The 20,928-nt window shown below is 35.6% G+C and overlaps 1 protein-coding gene across 1 annotated transcript in view; it reads left to right on the top strand.

Annotated features, from left to right (window-relative positions):
* LOC125922357 (transmembrane protease serine 11A-like) overlaps positions 1 to 20,928 on the top strand; it is a 52,687-nt gene that overhangs the window by 16,564 nt on the left and 15,195 nt on the right. The window contains exons 4-6 of the mRNA XM_049630020.1: positions 14,429 to 14,496; positions 16,431 to 16,591; positions 19,615 to 19,653. Of these exons, the coding sequence (XP_049485977.1) occupies positions 14,429 to 14,496; positions 16,431 to 16,591; positions 19,615 to 19,653 (268 nt within the window). The remainder of the gene's footprint in view (positions 1 to 14,428; positions 14,497 to 16,430; positions 16,592 to 19,614; positions 19,654 to 20,928) is intronic.

The following is a 20,928-nucleotide window of genomic DNA, read 5'->3' as shown; positions in this document are numbered from 1 at the left end:
AATCAGTGTCTAATGGGATGGGTTGGCAGGGATGGGGGAACAAGGAAATCTCCATCCTAATAAACAGTGATTCTGATAAACCACCCTTTGTGGCTCAACCACCTTATCTAAAGGTAAGAGAATTGGGGCATCTAGGTGGCTCAGTTGGTTAAGTGTCTAACTGTTGATTTCAGCTCAAGTCATGGTCCCAAGGTCATGGTATCAAGCTGCATGTTGGGCTCTGCACTGAGCCTGGAGCCTACTTAAGATTTTCTCTCTTTCTCCCTCTGCCCCTCTCTCTTCCTTGCTCTCTCTCTCTAAAAAAAAAAATAAATAAATAATAAAAATAAATAAAATAATAAAAATCCATAAATGGAAGTGAACAAAGGCAGAGTGCATTTATGATAGTAATACTGTGTTTGAAAGTGGACTTTTAAATTTCAATAAATCATGTATTTCTCAGAGTGAAGGAGCTTCATGTGCAAAGACTGAGATAGGTAATGACAGATTACAATCATGAGCACATGCAAGGCCCTTCGCTGGCTGTCATTATTTATTACTCTCATTTTTTCACAAAACGTACTCCCATTCACCTCCCTCAGCAGGCAACCCTTCTTTGTGTCACATGTATTCTTTTGTTTGTATTCATTCTTGTAAAAATGTATTTTGTTGTTTTGTGTGCACATGCTTTTAATTTATTCTTTGTGTTATAAATCATTCATCTTAGTCATTTTGGGCCACTACATCAAACTACCAGATACTGAGTGGCTTGTAATATCAGATATTGATTTCTCAAAGTTCTGGAGGCTGGAGGTCTGAGATCAGGGAACAGCCAGGTCAGATTCTGATAAGGACCCTCTCTCAGGTTGCAGACTGCAGACTTCTCAGTGTATACCCACATAGTGGAGAACAGACCTAAAAAGCTCTCTGGGTCTCATTATAAGGGCACCACCAACCCCACTCATGACCTAATCACCTCTCAAAGGCCCCACCTCCTAACACCATTACATTGAGGGTTAGCGTTTCAACATATGAATTTGGGGGCAGGAGACAAATATTCAGTCCATGGCATCACTTTTTGTTTCATGCCTTTTTACTCAGAACTTTTTTTAAAGCTGTCCATGTTGCTAAATGTACACATAATTCACTGCTATTGGCTACTACAAAATGGTTTATAGTGTGTTTTGCCATATTTTACCTCCTACCTATCATCCCAAGAAATGCTGCACCAAATAGCCTCCTACTTGTCCCCTGTAGACCTGTGCAAGTTCTTCTGTGAGCAGAATTACTGGGTCACTGGGTGTGTACCCACTTAATTTAACTAATTAGTGTGGATTGCTCTTCAGAATGGCTGAACCAGTGTACACGCCCATCTGCAGTGCATAAGGATTCCTCTGTCCCCACATCTTTGCCAACACTTGGTATTATTTGGCTTGCTGACTTCTGCCAGCCTAATAGGCAATAAGTTATGTCTTTTTGTGATTTAATTTACATTTTTTCAATTACTGAGTTTGTGCATTATTAAATATGCTTGTTAGCCTTTTGAGTTTTCATTTTTATAAATTGCTTGTACCTATCCTTTATCGAGTTTTCATTTTTATAAATTGCTTGTACCTATCCTTTACTTGTTTTTCTGTTAGAGTTATTTTGTTTTATTAGTGTTATTTTCTAGAAGTTCCTTATATTTTCTAGATATGAACAGTTTGCTGGTTGAGGAAATTATAATCATCCATTCTATCTTCTATTAATTTGGACCATGTTCTTCATGAAATAGAAATCCATAATTTTGAAATGATGATCTTCATCAATTTTGTCTTATGTTTGTGTTTTTAAAGTTTTTTTAAGAAGGTATTCCCTCTTTCAAGTCATAAAAATATTTTACTTTATTTTCTTCTATTAAGTTCAAAATTTTACCTTTTATATTAAGCCTTCAATGTATCTAAAGTCCACCTTTGTGTGTGATGTTAGGTAGGAACCCAGGTTGTATTCTCCAAATAAATTTTGCCAGTTTAACTAAACAATCTTTCCTCCCAATGGCACGGTTGTTCAGCTCTTTACATTTCTTCGCACGTGAATCTTGCAGAAAAGGAAACATGATCTATCTCCTCAAATTGCTTCATATCTCTTTGGAGATATGAGAGTAATGAGCATGAAACTGAACACCATGACATAATTAAGGACTAAATTGTATGCTGAGGACCATAAGGGCAGAAGAACTTCAAAGAAAAGGAAATTCAGCTAGGTTTCCCATGGTCAGGAAAGGCTTTGTATTATTTAGCCTTGTTTAAATGAAACAAGTGTCCCTTTTCCTCCACTCACCACCCAGTTACCTTCAGAAGTAGTATGTGAATGGTTCATGCCTCATCCTGCCACTCCTGTTTATTGTTGCTGAATCCCAATGAATGAAACCAGATTCTTCTCTCTGCCCTATATGGGTGCTAATTAGACAGCCAAGAAAGACAGGTTGCAGGTCCTGCTCTTCCTCATAATTTGGGATTTACTGATTTGAATGCAAATGGAGATGCAAAAGTAAAATGAGCTCATGCTCAGATACTGCTAAAAAGACTTCAGTAACCAGACACCAGTAATTCATGACACTCCCAAATAGGTAGGTCACTTTCTTCATTATTATAAGTTCGGGTAGGATCACTGTCTGATGTAGTACTTCATTTGAAGAAACATATTTCAGAAATATCAGGAAATACTTTTAAATTACAGGGTCATTACAGATGTGAAAGTCATAACCTTGCAATTCCATAACAATAGCTAGCATGTACTGAGTGCCAAGCACTACGCTAAAGCACCTTACATGTATTTTAGTTAATCCTCAAAAACAACTTTATGAGGTAACTACAATTACTATCACAATTTTACAGATGAGAAAATCAAGGTACAGAAAAGTTAATTTACTCAAGATCATAGAGCTAGCAAATGTAGCTAGTAAATGATTACATATTCTTAATAAACTTCTGTCATCCATAAGAATAATCTGTGTGACTTTACTTCCCACCTACTATGGCACAAAATTCCAGAAATCAAGTAATTATCCCCGGTACATTAGTCTATTTCAATTACACTGTCAACATAGGCCAGTGACCATCATCTCATTAAAAATGGGAACAGTTGGGAATTTTCTTAGGGATGTCTCCCCATAAAAAAACACTCCCCCTGTGCCCAAGGAGCACTCAGGGACACCAGAAAAGGGCTTAAAATGATCCTCCAAATATCCTTAATGCTATGTCTCTAGAACTGTAGAAAAAAAGGAGCTTGGAAACAGAAAGAGATGCAGAGATAAACTAGTTAGAAACACTCTAAAGGAATTAGAAAACAAAAGTGAGAGATTGGGCTCTGATCAACACTGAAGCAGGAAGTGCTTCTACTGAGAAAAATTAGTCGAGATAAATTTAAACTTAGCAAAAGTATTAGTCCTAAAGTTTGGATTTGCAGAAGGTAAAAGAAGTAAAAGATGCTCCATGCTTGGTGTAGGATTGTGGCCCTATGCCTGGAGAGAAGATATTGGATTTGGAAGATTTAAGAAAAAACTAAGCAGACATTATCAAGAAACTTCATGTTCAGAGGTTAGAAAAATTGAATGGAGAGTATGGCCAAGTCCTTTCCTGAGAACACAGACCTACATTTATTTTGAAATTAAAGATTAGGCATGTTTAAAAGAGGAAGATGTGTAACACCTCTACCTTAATTTGAATCCTGGAAGAAAAAGATAATTGTTGTATATTTCATGTCTAATCTGCAATGTAACACTGCAAAGGAGGCATTATTATCCACACTTTAGGGATAAGGGAACTAAACCTCTGAAGTTAAGGTCCATAGCCAGTAAATGACAGCAGAGGGGAGATTTGAAGCCATATAGGTAATTTGAATATGTGCTCTTTCCACTAAATTGTTCAACTTGTCAGGAAGAAACTCAGCTAATATAGGAAGCTCAACTCTGTGTCAATTCTTCTCCCATTTAATATTTAAATTTATAAATCCCATATGCTGGGCTAGGTAATTTAAGCAACACATTGGGTTTACTTGTTATAAAAGTGTGTCCTCCTCCATAGTATCCTCACTTTCCTGTTCAGTTTTTGGTCCAGCTTTATTGAAACACAATTTACAGATAACATTGTGTCAGTTTACAGTGTAAAGCATGTTGATTTGATGTATTGCAAAATGATTATCACTGTAACACTTCCGTCATGTCACATAATTACTATTTTTTTGTGGTGAGAACATTTCAGATCTTATACTGTTAGCAACATTCAAGCAGCATTCAGTATTATTATCTATAATCACCGTGCTGTACATTAGATCCCTAGAACGTATTCATCTTATAATTGGAAGTTTGTACCCTTTGATCAACATCTCCGTGCTTCTCTCACCCCTCCCCCTCAGCCTTGGTAACCACCATTCTATTCTGTTTCTATGAATTCATCTTTTTAGACTCCACATATAAGTGATATCATACAGTATTTGTCTTTGTCTGATTTATTTCACTTAGCATGATGCCCTCAAGGTCCATTCATGTTGTCCTAAATAGCAGGATTTCCTTCTTTCTCATGGTTGAATAATATTCCATATGTATATATACATATATATATGACATATTATTGTATTGTATGATTGTGTGTATATATATATATATACATACATATATACATACATATATACATACACACACACACACACACACACACAACATCACATCTTCTTTATCCATTTATCAATTGACAGGCACTTAGGTTGTTTACATATCTTAACTACTGTGAATAATGATGCAATGAACATGGGAGTACAAATATCTCTTCTGTATGCTTGCTTTCATTTCCTTTGGATATATACCCAGAAGTATGATTACTGGGGCATATTATAGTTCTACTTTTAATTTTTTGAGAAACCTCTATACTATTTATGATAGTGGTTGTACCAATTTACATTCTTCAAAAGAGTGCACATTCTTCAAAAGAGTTGCATCCTCTCCAACACTTGTTATCTCTTGTGTTTTTGATGATAGCCATTCCAAAAGGTGTGAGATGATATTTCATTGGGTTTTAATTTGCATTCCCTGATTATTAGTGATGTTAAGCCCCTATTCATGTACCTGTTGACTATTTTGCTATGTCTTCTGTGGAGAAATGTCTATACAGATCTTATACCCATTTTTAATCAGATTTTTTTTGAGTTGTATAAGTTCTTTATATACTTTGGATATTAACCCTTTATCAGATGTATGATTTGCAAATATTTTCTCCCATTCCACAGGTTGCCTTTTCATTTTGTTGATGACTTCCTTTGACATGCAGAAGCTTTATAGTTTGATGGAGTTCCACTTAGCAATTTTTGCTTTTGTTGCTTATGCTTTTGGAATCATATTCAAATACTTGTTGCCCCAACCAATGTGAAGAAACATTTTGCTCTATTTTCTTCTAGAAGTTTTATGGTTTCAGGCCTCATGTTTAAATCTTTAATCTTTAATTTTGAATGAATTTTTAATTTAATTATTTTCAGTTTAATCTTTAATTTTGAATTATTTTTGAGAAGGAGTAAAGGGGCCCTATTTCATTCTTCTGCATGTGGTTATCCATTTTCCAACACTATGTATTGAAGAGATTATCCTTTCTCCATTGAATATTCTTGGCTGCCTTATTAAATATTAGCTGGTCATATATGTGAGCATTTATTTCTGGGCTCTTGATTCCTTTCCATTGTTCCATGTGCCTTTTTATGTCAATGCCATGCTGTTTTGATTATTATAACTTTGTATTAGACTTTGAAATCAGGAAGTGAAATCAAGAAGTGGCTTTGTTCTTCTTTCTCAAGACTATTTGGCTACTCAGGGTCTTTTGTGGCTCCATACAAATTTTAGGATTTTTTTCTATTTCTGTGAGAAATGCCACTACAATTTTAATAGAGAGTGCATTGTTCTATAGATGCTTTGGGTAGTATACGCATTTTAACAACATTAATTTTTCCAATCCATGAACATGGAATATCTTTCATTTATTTTTGTCTTCTTTGATTTCCTGCATTGAAGTGTTACAGTTTTCACTTCCTTGGTTAAATTTATTCCTAACTATTTTATAATTTTTGATGCTACTGTGAATGGGATTATTTACTTTCTTTTTCAGATATTTCATTGTTAATATATAGAAATGCAGCCATTTTCTGTATGATTTTGTATCTTGCAACTTTACTGAATTCATTGATTACTTATCCGCTTTTTTGTGGGAATCTTTAGGATTTTCTCTATATAAAATCATATATCTGCAAATAAAGACAATTTATTCCTTTTTGATTTAGATACCTTTTATTTCTTTTCCCTGCTTGATTGCTTTGGCTAGAACTTCACTACCATGTTGAATAGGAGTGGTGAGAGTGGGCATCCTAGATATCTTGTTCCTGATCTTAGGAAGATTTCAACATTTCCCTGAGGTATATTGTATAATCTGTGGACTTGCCATAGATGGCCTTTATTATACTGAGGTATGTTCTTTCTATTTACAACTTGCTGAACGTTTTTATCATGAAAGGGTGTTTCATTTGTCAAATGATCTTTCTGCACCTATTGAGATAATCATGTGATCTTTATCTTTCATTCTATTAATGTGTGTATTACATTTATTGATTTGTGTATGTTGAAGCATCCTTACACATCAGGAATAAATACTGCTTGATCATAGTGTGTGATCCTTTTAATATGTTGTTGAATTTGATTCACTAATTTTGTTGAGAATTTTTGCATCTATGTTCATCAGAGATTTTAGCCTATAGTTGTTTTTTTATAATTTTTAAATTTAATTTATTTTTTAAAATTTATATGCAAATTAGTTAGCATATAGTGCAACAATGATTTCAGGAGTAGATTCCTTAGTGCCCCTTACCCATTTAGCCTATCCCCTCTCCCACAACCCCTCCAGTAACCCTCAGTTTTTTCTCCATATTTATGAGTCTCTTCTGTTTTGTCCCCCTCCCTGTTTTTATATTATTTTTGTTTCCCTTCCCTTATGTTCATCTGTTTTGTCTCTTAAAGTCCTCATAGGAGTGAAGTCATATGATTTGTGTCTTTCTCTAACTTCACTTAGCATAATACCCTCCAGTTCCATCCACGTAGTTACAAATGGTAAGATTTCATTCTTTTTGATTGCCGAGTAATACTCCATTGTGTGTGTGTGTGTGTGTGTGTGTGTGTGTGTGTATACACCACATCTTCTTTATCCATTCATCCATCGATGGACATTTGGGCTCTTTCCATACTTTGGCTATTGTTGATAGGCTGCTATAAACACTGGGGTGCATGTGTCCCTTCAAAACAGCACACCTATATCCCGTGGATAAATGCCTAGTAGTGCAATTGCTAGGTAGTAGGGTAGTTCTATTTTTAGTTTTTTGAGGAACCTCCATACTGTTTTCCAGAGGTAGCCTGTAGTTTTCTTATAGTGTCCTTATCTGGCTTTGGTATGAGGATAATGTTTACCTTGTAAAATGAATGTGGGAGTGGTCATTCCTCTTCAATTTTTTGGAAGATTTTGGGAAGAATTGGTGTTAATTCTTTTTTAAATGTTTGGTAGAATTCATTAGTGAAACCATGTGGTCCCGGGGGTTTCTGTATTGAAGGGTTTTGATTACTGATTCAACCTCCTTACTCCTTACTGATGTATTCACATTTTTAATTTCTACATGATTTAGTCTTGGTAGGTGGTATATTTCCAAGAATTTAACCGTTTATTCCAGGTTATCCAATTTGTTAGTATATAAATTTTCACAGTCATCCCTTATCTGTATTTTTGTAGCATCATTTGTAATATTCTTTCATTTTCTGATTTTGAGTCTTCTCTTTTTTTTCCTTAGTTTGCCAAAGGTTTTGTCAATTTTCTTTAACTTTTCAAAAAAACAACTCTTAGGTTTTTTTTAATCTTTTCTGTCTTTTAGTCTCTATCTCATTTATTTCCACTCTGATCTTTGTTATTTCCTTCCTTCTGCTAATGCTAGTTTTTTCTTCTACTTCTTTCTTTAAGTTTTAATTCCAGTTGAGTTAACATAGTGGTATATTAGTTTCAGGTGAACAATAGTTTTTCCTTCTTTTTCTAGTTGCTTGAGGTGTGCAGTTAGATTGTTTATTTAACATCTTTTTTTCTTAATGTAGGCATTCATCACTATGGACTTCTATCTTAGAGCTCTTTTGCAGCATCCCATAGTTTTTGTATGCGTTTGCATTTTCACTTGTTTCAAGATATTTTTTTTTCTTTTGATTTCTCCTCTAACTCATTGGTTGTTGAGAAGTGCATTGCTTAATTTCCACATATTTGTGAATTTTCTAGCTTTCCTCAGTTCTTAACTTCTAGTTTCATACCATTGTGGTCACAGAAGATAGTATTATTTCAATCTTCTTAAATATTTGCTAAGACTTGTTTTGTATCCTATGATGATCTACCCTAAAGAATGTTCTGTGTGTGCTTGAGAAGAATGTGTATTCTCTTGTTGGGTGGACTGTTGTTTATATGTCTGTTAAGTCCATTTGATATAAAAAATGGTTAGGTCCAAGGGTTACTTGTTGCTTTCTGTCTGGATGATCTATCCACTGCTAAAAATGGGATATTAAAGTCCTCTATTATTATTGTATTATTGTCTATTTCTCTCTTCAGATCTGTCAGTTTTTGCTTAATTTATTTAGGTACTCTGATGTTAGGTACAATATTTATAACGGTTCTATCTTCTTGATGAATTGACTCCTTTATCATTATATAATGACATTCTTTGTCTCTTGTTACTAGTTTTGGCTTATGGTTTCTTGTTTGTACCAGTTTTTGAGGAGGAAGACAACAGAAAAACAACTATAATATGGGAAGGAGGTGGATGGAAATATCAGCATATATTTATTTAGCATAAATAATCTATGACTGGAGGGAAAATGTGGATGGTTGTTTTCTGAGAGAAGTTTTTTTGAGAAAGGAAGCAATATGAACCGTCTCAAAACTTCCTGATAAAGTTATGAATATAGCACAGTCTTCACTCTACTGGATAATCTATTTAGGTGATGGCTCATCATTCTGGAACTGTACAAGAGTCTAAGAGTAATAATTCATATCCTCTCTTTCTCACAGATTAATCAAATTTAGAGATTTCAAAGACAACACACCTGGAGAGGACAGGAACCTTCTAAAGAAATAACCTTTCCTTGCCTCAGGCATTCTGGTTTAACTATCTTTAGTGCAACTTTAAATACACACAAATTACATATTTTCCTCTTCTAAAATGGTAATTCAGAGATCTAAGCTTTTGTGGTATACTGAAAGTTAATAATTTATCCTTTATCACCCTTCATTGCAAACATTTTAATTTCTTGAATTTACTTTGCCTCTCAACCTCAGGAATACAAACCAATTTGGGATAAGGTTATCCAATATATTGCTACTTACTATGTGTGATTAAACAGTCAGAGATGTCCATCTGTTTCTCTCTGACATTCTACAAGGAAACACTGAGGAAGGACCAGTATAGTCAAATAAATAACTTTGATAATATCCTATAATGTCACAATCCATTTGCTGATACTATTATCTCATGGTTTAGAGTAATCATACTTCCATAGTACTCCAGTCACACACCCTTATTACACAGGATCCAACTGCCATCTCTAATAGACACAGCACTGGGTTCACAGCTGTGGGAGGTTTTGTTTTTTTTTTTAAAGGATTTTTGTGAACACAAAGTGACATGATACCCAGAAAGCCACCAAAGCTTCAGAATCCTGTAGATACCATCACTGCTCAGGTTGGCCATGCCATACATAGGTTTAGAAAAATTATTCATAGCTGACTTTTTGATTCTTGGGTTGTACCAAAGATCTAGAGTTTTAAATAGATAGAACTTTTAAAAATTGCAATAAGAACTATAAAGATTATAGTCCTAATTTTAATGGACAAAGAAAACAGACTGCCTTTGGAGGGGGATATAACAGTTTCTTGATCTCTTACATGCTGCCTGCTACACATCAGTGAGTAGGAGTTTTATTTATTTATTTATTTATTTATTTATTTATTTATTTATTTTAAGTTTACTTATTTAGTTTGAGAGAGAGAAAGAGAGCGTGTGCAAGTGGTGGGACAGCAGAGAGAGAGAAAGGGAGAGAGAGAATCCCAAGCAGGCTCCACATTGTTAGCACACACCCCAAAAAGGGGCTTCAACCCATGAACCACAAGATCATGACCTCAGCCAAAGTTAGATGCTTAATCGACTGAGCTGCCCAAATGCCCCAATAGGGGCTTTTACTAAAAACACACTTGTGTGCTCATCCCAAGGTCAACTGGCTCATTACTTTTTCACCTTGGGCAAGTCACTTCCTCATCTCTGTAATGCAGATAATAATAGTATTCACCTCAGAGGGTTGAGGAAAAAAGCAAAGGAGCTCATAAATACAGTGGAGTTTGTGCTTGCTGAATAGGTGATCCACAACAGTGATGACTATTCCTACTATAATCTCTATTGTAGTCTCACCTGGGAGGGGCTTTCCACAAGCAATGAAATTACCTGAAAATGTCCATAAGGCAAAAGACTTCCCATCAGTAATTCATAGTCAATTTGCTTTTTTCTCCAGAAGCATTGATCTAAATCTGATGAAAAGCGCATTAAAAACTCTTGCAAGTTTCCTGGCAATTGCAAGGCTTTCTGATAAATTCTCACTTTTTTTCATTCATTCATTCAACAAAAACATGCTACATTTCTACATAGTATGGAATGAGAAAAGATCAATCACCACACTTAACATCAAGGGTTTGCAGTTGAATAAAGGAGATAATATATTTGCATAAATAACTATATTAAGGGAATAGTAGTAAGTATAAGATGGATTAGAAAAATCACAACAGAAAGAGGAAAGATTAAGGAATAACCACAAAGAAGCTTCAAGGAATAACCACAAAGAAGGTATTATCTGTAATAGACATTGAAGGAGAGATATGATTCAGAAAAGCAGAGCCAGCAGAATGGGGGAGGGTGCTATAGTTTCAAGGAATAGCCTGAGAAGGGCAAGTATAAAGGAAACAAGGGCCAGGGCTGACAGGTACACATGGTTGAAGACTGGACAGGATGGAAAATGGGCAGAAGGGGAAGTCCTTGAATATCTGACTCTGTAACCAGAGGCCCAGATGAATTGTGCTTTACTCTTTGTACTTAGAGTTCAGCCCTTGTAGCAAGGCAATCTCAATTAAGACTTATTTAAAGCAAAACAAGTGTTGTTTTTCTAAAGCATCTCTTATACTGTTCTTTGTGTGCTAATCTTATTGTAATTAGGAGAAAGCAACAGGATAGGAAGTTTTCTTCATGGCACATTGGTGAGTCCTTTAATTCTCAGGGCTCATCTGCTGTGACAGTGGAAGAAACTGATTTTATATTCCATTGGCCAATCTTCAGTGGCATATCTATCTTAAGTTTACAGCGTCAACCCTGAAACACCTCCTACGTAACTACCAAGACTGCTGAGGGGAGCCCAGTTGTGGAGCATCTGACAGTGAAAGGCTGGCGACATGTGTAAACAGGGTTCTTTCCGGAATGAGAGCTGAATGGTTGGGCGAGGCTGTGTGTTGGAGTTAACAGCCTCTCCCTCACTCTTTTATTAAACACCCAACTAACCTTCAATTGCCCTTTTAGAACTTAATCTCAGTGCAACTTCCAGCATTACAAAATCATCAAGCATAACGAGGTACTAGCCTGAAAGGGGGAGGGTCTCTGTTAAATTAAGAGACTAATCCCAACTATCAGACTCTGCCAATGCCCCCAGAAGGGAGGTGGGATAAATTTATTAATCACTATCTCTATTAGCTTCTGTGAATAATAAATTTATAACAAACTGGCACGCAGTTAAAAAAAAAAGCGTCCTTTGAAACTTCTACAAATTTAGAATGCCAAATTATTGGCAGAATGTTTCTTATGAGGCAAGCCTTATCTTCTAGGAAAGATTAATCATTATTTTAGGGTCTAAGAAAGCTAGTTCATATGTAAAATCCACTCAGCAATAAAGTTTATGTTCATGTTTTCCCTGATTTTCCCCTGCTGAAAATCCCTTTTTGGTAGAAACCCATTTAGCCAGTCCCTGTGCCCTAGTATTTCTCAAAGTGTTTTCCTCAGGCTACCAGGATCACCCCAGGCTAATCAAAGAGGCTTTATAGGGGCAGGGTTTGAATTTGTATTAGAAAGAAGAAAACTTCTTTATTTCTATGATTACTAAAGTCACTTAAACCAAAGATGGAATTGATGCTGGGTGCAGATATTCTTCTCAGCAGGCATGTGGCCAGATGAATGATGTCATCTAAAGCCAAAAACTTAATCCAATATCTTCACCAACAAGTTATGAACAGCCAGCAGAACAATTGTGGGTGGAATTTCAGAGGATAATTACAAATCAAACTTCTATAAATACGCAACTGCTATTTGCTTTTCTTCCTTTTACTACTTGACACTCCTCTCCCTGTTTTTGTTGTTGTTGTTTTGTTTTGTTTTTACCTTTTCTTTGCTTTTGGATCTCCCCCCAGATACTGAGTAAAAGACTAGCTATGTGTTGTGTAACAAAAAAAGAAATTAAATTTAAAGAGTTCCATTTCTAGCATATGAACCGCACATTTCCTCAGTCCATTTAAGCTTTTCTTATGTAAATACAAATAAATGTATATTTTGGATACTGGCATTTTTTAAAAATTTCTAAATATTGCCTTTGATCTTCAGGTTTATAAATACATTACCAATTATAGCTTGATAAATGTTATACTTTCTTTTTTTTTTTAATTTTTTTTAACGTCTATTTATTTTTGAAACAGAGAGAGACAGAGCATGAATGGGGGAGGGTCAGAGAAAGGGAGACACAGAATCCGAAACAGGCTCCAGGCTCTGAGCTGTCAGCACAGAGCCCGACGCGGGGCTCAAACTCACGGACCGCGAGATCATGACCTGAGCCGAAGTCCGCCGCTTAACCAACTGAGCCACCCAGGCGCCCCTAAATGTTATACTTTCAATCAACCAACTGTTTATTTTATAACTTATTGTTATGGGTTCTGTGAAAGAACCTGAAGCAACATGTACATCATATTTATCAAGGAGGCTGTGTGATTGATAACAAGAGATGAAACTACAAGTAGAAGATCTAAACTTAAGTCCCAGTTTATTATCCACCTGATGCCAGTGAAATTTATATAATGTCTTCAAGTGTCAGCTTCCTCTTCAAATAAACTAAGAATCAAAATAATTTTTATTCCATACCATTATTGTAAGGGTTAAATGCGATTAGGAGTATTTTGTTTCCCAGGTAAGCACTTGTGAATGCCTGATAGTGCTAAGGAAGTCATGACTTGTTCCTTGATCTCTGAAACAGCTTTCCATTTATTCCATTTATTTTTTCCATTTATTCCATTTATTTCCATTTATTTTTCTATTTATATTTGTGTTTTTCAAAATGAGAGTTGGTCTTCTTGCGCCTTAGGGATTTGGGACATTGTTTTTACACATTTGGCTCATCACATTCATCAAACGTGAAATGGAATGCTCAAATTTAGATGACACTGTTGCCACCAAGTGGTCACCAGGAGATATTGCAATCCAGTATCCAGGTGTGCTAAGCCACAGCCACATGATGTCAGATCAGGCAATTAAAATTCTGTGCAATAAGGCTTATCTTCTTCTTCCTTCGTGATATGAAATGAGTGATAAAACTCTAATCTAAATCTTCAACACCATCTTACTCTTTATTCCTCTCTGATTTACCCTAGGGCCCACAATCAAAAACAATTAAAAAATCGTTGGCTCTCCCACATCCCTAATGCCTCTTTATACTTTCCACCAAAGACCTACAAAGAAATCTGAGACCTGAAACACCAGGATGGGGGCTAGGGAACCACCAGAAGTCCATTGCCAAAATATACTTAGCATTTTGTGTGTGTGTTTAATCTTTATAACCCTATGAGCAGTATATCAATATCTCAGTTTGGAAACTGAGGCTCAGGTTGGGTTCGGTAACTTACAAGGTTGCCCAGTTCATGAGCGGCAGGATAGGCTTCAAACCCAGTACTCAACCAAGGTTCTCTCCACCATCTCTCAAGGTTTCCCTGGATGTCCCACCTTGGCTCTATATCTTTTACTTTACCTTCTATATAATTTTAGGAAGATATCTTCTATTCTGGATATCTATGTCAGCACATTAGAATCACCTGGGGAGATTTTTAAAAATATGAATGCCTAGATTCCCTCCAGATCAATTATAACCAAGACTCTGAGATAAGGGCTCCAGCATCTATAATCTTAAGGAAAAAAAATGCCAATGATTCTGCTGCACTGTGAGAGTTAAGAACCACTGGTTTAAATAATATTACTCATGTTAAAACTTCTTTTTATTGTTTTAGCATTTAGTCAGGGGGATATCCTTACTATAAAATATTAACACAGAGTTTCTGTCTTGTAATAACAGGTGGATGAGATATTTATAGATTCGGCCTTGAACAAGCATTATATCAAGAACCAAGTAGTGAGACTGACGTATGTATATTTGGGCAAAGGTGGAGTCACAGCCTGGAGGGACATAGGGCAAAGGAGATAGGAATTCCTCACATATTGTTGCCTCTGTGAGCTTGGCTCTTGCCTAGGATTTCTCATGAATAGCATCTCTACAGTGGTTTGGAGATATACTGCTGGCCACCATTTTTAAAATGTAAAAACTAAGATGCAGGGAGGTTAAGTGATACATTCAAAGTTCCCCAAGTGACAGAACAAGGATTTAAACCCCATGAGCTGATTATAAGGTCTGGGACTAACAGAACCTGTGGCCTTGGGAAAACCCAGCAGCATGTCACTGCATACACCAAGTTCTTTCTTTCAGACATATCATTTCAAAAATAAGAAGGCCAAGTTGGCTACATAATGGGATCATAAGTTTTACTTGTAACAAAGTCCCAGTAACAGGAGGCATGCCCAAACAAAAAGATGTTCCTGTTTTAATAAGTTTTCTGTTTGTTATGGTAGAAGGGGGAAGTTCATATCAATTGCTGAAATAGCTCAGAGGTTTCAATTGTGTTATTTGGAAAGCATGTAGCAGAACACACACATAATAAATACAAATCTATGGACCTGTATGACTCATCTTCTTAAAAATGTATATATTCAAAGAGATTTATATTAAGAAATAATCACTTTTATCACCAATAGACTAATGCCTTATTGGAAGACTTATTCCACGTTCCTTATACCTTTACTAAATAGCCAGTGACCTCCAGAAGAATTTTATAATATTAATTGGATAAATTGTATAATATTTAGGAGATAAAAAGCACATATTTGTTGAAATTTTCTAGAGTTCACATCCTCTATTTTCAAATTCTGATTTGCCATACCATTCTAGCAATATTATTACAGTCTTGTGAACTCATTTGAATTTATAGTCATTATCATTATGTAAGTTTTTGTGTGTGTCCAGAGAAACTCCACCTTGTAAACAAGGTCTTCCCTTTGATTCAAGAGGGAATACATTTGACAATTGGACATAAAATTCTGGTTATTATATCTTCACATTCTAGAGCCTAAATGGACCACAATATATAAAAAGCCTCAAAATCAATATGATTTCCTCTTTTTTTAGTCAAAAGATTTGGGACAATAAGGCCTATAGTGCTTTTCAGAGCTTGGGTCTTTTTAGGTGTAAAAATATGAGATATAACAGATCAATACATAGATTTCAATTTTTTAAAGACCTTTAATTGTTTGGCTTTCCTAATTTAAGAGGAAAAACTGAATACTACAGGTAAAGGGACTTGAACTTGTTCATATGAAGAAAGTTCAAATAACTGGACATGTGTAATCTAGGGAAGACTCAAAACCAAGAATGCTGTTGTCTTCAAATACTTTATGTGGAAGAGAAAATTAAGGTTCTATATATGTCCCAAACTAGACCTAAGCTTAATGTAATGGAAGATATAGGAAGACATATTTCAACTCAAAATGAAGAACTCTCTTAAAATCAGAGCTGACCAAAGAGAAATAGCCTCTTGAGGGAAGTAAATTTCCCATCATTTTAATTACTGTACTGGGATTAGAGGGCCACTTATCACGAATGCTGTAGAGGTGGTTTAGGTATCAGATACATGAGCGATTGGCCAAAGAGACCACCAAAGTTTCTTCCAATTCTCAGACTTTATGATTCTGAGAAAAATATTTTCTGATATCTGAGTCTTACCCAACTGCTATAACAAGCCTTCAAATTAATGGGGGAAATTTACAAAAAACATAATGGAAACTCGAAGAGACAACATATGAAATGACCTTGGGTCAGAGAGTGACATACAGATGAATGTCAATGTGAGAGGATTAGTCCTTGACATTTGCAGCAATTAAGATATAATTTAGGAGCATTAAGTATAGGAAAGAGTATGATATCCAATATATTCTTGGAATAAATACCTTTCTCTTGTATGTTGTAGGCCAGAGGAAGATGGTGTGAAAGTAGATATCATTATGATATTCCAGTTCCCCTCTTCTGAGCAAAGAGCCATGATAAAGGAGAAAATCCATAGCATCTTAAATCAGAAGATAAGGACCACAAGAGCCTTGTCAATAAATGCCTCCTCAGTTCAAGTTAATGGTAAGTAGGTGCACCTTCTGTGGTATGTGAAGTTTTCTACTAGGTCCATTTTATGTCTAATCTTAACCTTACTTGCCATTATTTCCTTTCCAAATAATAGCTAGAATTTAGATGGAAAAAAATTTCAAGTTAAAAATATGACATTTCAAGGCTTTATTTTTCTCTGTTGAAAACATGTCTGAAGTTAGTTGTCAAGTGGTTTATCCTATAGGTATTGACTGGTACTCATCATAAAATAAGGAAACCTTACCACTAACAGAGAATTAATCTGACTCAGCCACTGCCTTCATGACTAAGCAAGTGAAAATACCAAGCATTTAGCAACTACTACTTTTCTAAGTGGGACCTTCCTAAAACATGAGGTCATTTGTTGCCTTTTAAAAATATGGATAGTTTCTGTATATAGTCAAGTTATGAAGTTTCTGTTTTTTCCTATGGGCATTTGGGAATATGATAAACCAACTTTGTAGCCACTAAAGCCATCTTTTAAGTGATGCTTTAAAAATCACTGAGCTGGAAAAAAATCATTAGAACCATTCTACTATACCGTTATCATTTCTCTGAACAGGAAAATCAGTCTTTATCAAGGCCTTCTCTATGCCCTTCACGTGCAGCATCTAATTTCTATATTCTTATGAAATAGGCAAATTTATCTTTTATAGATATAAAAGAGAGATAAAAAAAGTAAGGACTCTAATAATTAAAATGATATAAGATTCAAGTCTAGATCTCTAATTTCTTGAGAGACTCTATATAAAAAGGGTTCTGTGGTCAAACGCATCTTAGAAATTCTGTCTATGATATTCATCTCTTACGTTAGCATATTAAAGGCTCTGAGGAGTCCAGCCAGACAGAAACCTGTTCACCCTTGTACATTAAGCTGCTTCCACAAGCACCTACTTCTGGCAGACAAGTGCAAATTTCCCCTACAAATTCCAATGGACACCAGACTTAAGAGAAGCACAAAGGAAGTGATTAATATCAGAGGTGAAACAGGATGCCCTGCCCTTGTAAGGGTCTGGCTGACTCTTCAAGAGGAAACCTGACCAGGAAGTGAAAATCTGAGGGAATGGGATGGGCAGGAGTCTGCTGAAGTGACAAAGAGTCAGCTACTCCGGGAATAAAGCCTGGGACCTCTCCCAACCCAGGAGGGAAGGGCTTAATCCACCTTCTTTGTTAGGTGGGGAAACAAATGAATCAAGGTTGTGAAATAGTGGCAATTCTGATAAATTATATGATGTGTTACAATTATAATTTCCAATAACCAGTTAATTTGGCAGAAATTTAAAAGCCTGAGCTATCTGAAACCAGAAATGAAGCATGAAATGGTTATCAGTTGCCTACCTTTTGTTTTTTCACAGGATCAGTTTGTGTGCTATAGTTTATTTTAATGACTAAGAAATTATTAAAAGGCAGGGTGTGCTGATTGAGAACCTATTTTGATCCCACTGAGTCACTGCAAGACCACCCAAGTAATTGGCCCATGACTTTACCTCCATTCTCTCAACAGTAAAATTGCACTAATAATGTTTGTTCTTCCTACAACCATAGAAATAGCATGAGGATATATAAGAAAGTAGAACATATGCAACAAATAGGCCATTACCACTTAGAAAGCTAGTAAGTTGCACATGTGCTTTGTACACAATGCATGTGATTAGTAGTAGAATAAGCCAGAACCTTCATGGTTTCAAAATTTCCAAATGTAAAAGGATCAGTGTTTACTAGCACGTAGGAAAACCCATTTAGTGAAAAGCTCAGTATTATCCTCAAGGCAATTTTTACAGGCAAAATCATTGCTCTCTAGGAACACTCAATCTGGGGGATTCCCAATGAATGGAAAACTGCCAAAATTCTAAACCAAGTCTAGAAATAACCCTGCAGCCCAAGATTATCTGTCATTTGTCAAGAATCTGTGTTTTGTTTTGTTTTGTTTTGTTTTCAGGAAAAAACAAAACTACGTGGTGTGGGCCCTTTATGGGATGCAATGTGTCAAAGCAAAGCTAAAATCAACTTCTTTGCATTGCAAACACCATAGTTATGAAAGAGCAGCTCACTGTTCACATTTGGTTCATGTGTGCTCCAGTTCCTCTGATGTTACTTACAGCGTGTAGAGCCCTAATTACTAGATTACTCTCAACTCAAAGTATGTTAGAGGGTCACTCTCATGTCTAAGGTGTTAGTTTATTTCTCTCCTACACATGAAAAGTAAAATCCTTTGGTAAAAATTAGTTATGTTCACTGGTTGAAATAAATAAAATACTTTATCCTCATTCTGCTCATAAGCCTTTTTACCTTGAAAATCATAACAGTTTTCATATAACCTTCCATTGATTTCAATTTAAATGCTCATGTTTCCTTTGTCAGAATCCTAACTGTTGGAAATTGACAGAATTTAACTTTATATTCTCTCCAATAATTGGTCTTTACTAATACTTAGCAGATGTTGGATAAAAATACACAAGTTTATTCTTCAGAAAAAAAATCATTTTGATACTTTAGAAACTGTGTTTTAGAAGTATTATTCAATATAGTTTATTTGGGTGGTTTATTTTTTCATTCCTAAACCCTTTGACCAAAAAAAATGCTTATGCGAAAGCTTAAATAGAAGAAATAAAAGCAGAGTTGTTCTGACTGAGGCTGGATTTGAGCCTGGAGATCCTGTCTACTTGCTGCCTCTTTCCCCATTTCACTTCACCCCTGAAATGAAATCCAAAGAGGTTTTATCCTGCACAATTAGAAAACAACTGTTCTATATTAACACAAACTTTATGAATTTTAATCATCCACTGTTTGTGCCTTAATCACCCACTGCTTGAGGATTTATCCATCTAATTAGAGGTTGCCTACAAATATCTATAAAAATTATATACATATCCTGTTTTATTGGGTAGCCATTCTCCTGAATATTTGTTCAACTGTCTAGAATCCATACATAGTCAATATCCTCTGGCAATTTCTGGTTATTGAGACCAACTGAGAGAATATCATATTATCATTCTATGTTCTCTTTTGTTTTTCAGCAATGAGCTCATCAACAGGAAAGCTAACTGTCCAAGCATGTAAGTCTAGTTAGCTTATTAAGAAAAGTTCAATTTCCACATCAGAAGAGAAAATATCTTCAAATATTAGCTCATAATTTCCCATCCATGTCATACATTTTCTTTGGAAGAGAATAACAATTGGACAATAAACAAGTATTTTTTTTCTAGCTCTGAAACCAATCTTTACATCATGTTCAAGAAAAACATTTTACATGGTAGGAATTTGGGGGCAATTTGAATAAACTATGTATTTCTGGCTTGGAATAAATGGGCTTGCTTTTCTAATTTTGAAAAATGCTATGAAATGTTCTTTCTGTTGAGAAAGGAAGTAATGAGAAAGTGATAAATGGGGAGGAAATAGACTCCATTATTTGTGACTGAGCTATAAAATGTGCTTATTATGTTCATTTTCATGATTGACACCAGCTCCACTCACTCCCTTCATATCACTATGGCCTAAATTTTGAAAGATTTAATCAAAGTGGTGATGACTTTGAGCAAAAGCATTCATGCATTTGTTTCGGTGTCTTACAAACAAACTATATGTATGTATTCATTCATTCATTCATTCATTCATTTATTCGTTCAACAAATATCTTTTTCACATCTACCTAGTGCCAGAAAGTGAATACCACTATGAATAAGACAAGATCCCCCCTCTAAAATTAAGATTTCAAAGGTAGGGGAAAATATAAATAAATCAGGAAATGTTAAAATAGGGTGATAAATGCTACAACAGAGAAAGTGCACAGTGCTATGAGAGTGCAATCACAGAGTCAGCTTAACCTGGTCTCATAGAGTCAGAAAGTGATCCCTAAGACAGGAGAGACCATGAGTCAAGTGACAAGTGGGATGAGTGTCCTTGCCAGGGGGAGCAGTATGTAAAAATGTCATTAGAAACGCAGGAACATGGTCATTTATTGTAATTGAAAAATGTCAGTGTAACTGGAACATAGAATGGGGGGTGGGGAGCATGGGAAATGGATATGATTAATAGTGATCAAGGACCAGAATGATGCTGAAACATTTCAATTTCATTTGGAGGGCAGTGGGAAGTCACTCACTCAGATTTCAGTATAGAGAATGGATTAGAAGAGCAGGACTAGAGGCAGGGCGATGAGCTGGGAAGCTGTTGCAACCCTCCAGATGAGAAAAATGGTTGTCTACACTAGAGTAGTGGCAGAATGGTGGAGATTTCTACAATGACTGGCCACAATGGAGTGTAGTCAGTATCAGTAAAATGAGTTTTCTTTTGTGATACCCAATTAGTTGGAACAAGAATTGAATCTACTA

Source organism: Panthera uncia, chromosome B1 (genome assembly GCF_023721935.1).
Source record: "Panthera uncia isolate 11264 chromosome B1, Puncia_PCG_1.0, whole genome shotgun sequence".
Taxonomy (NCBI): Eukaryota; Metazoa; Chordata; class Mammalia; order Carnivora; family Felidae; genus Panthera; species Panthera uncia.
Note: the sequence above shows the minus strand (reverse complement) of the source record. Positions and strands in the feature narration are given on the sequence as shown.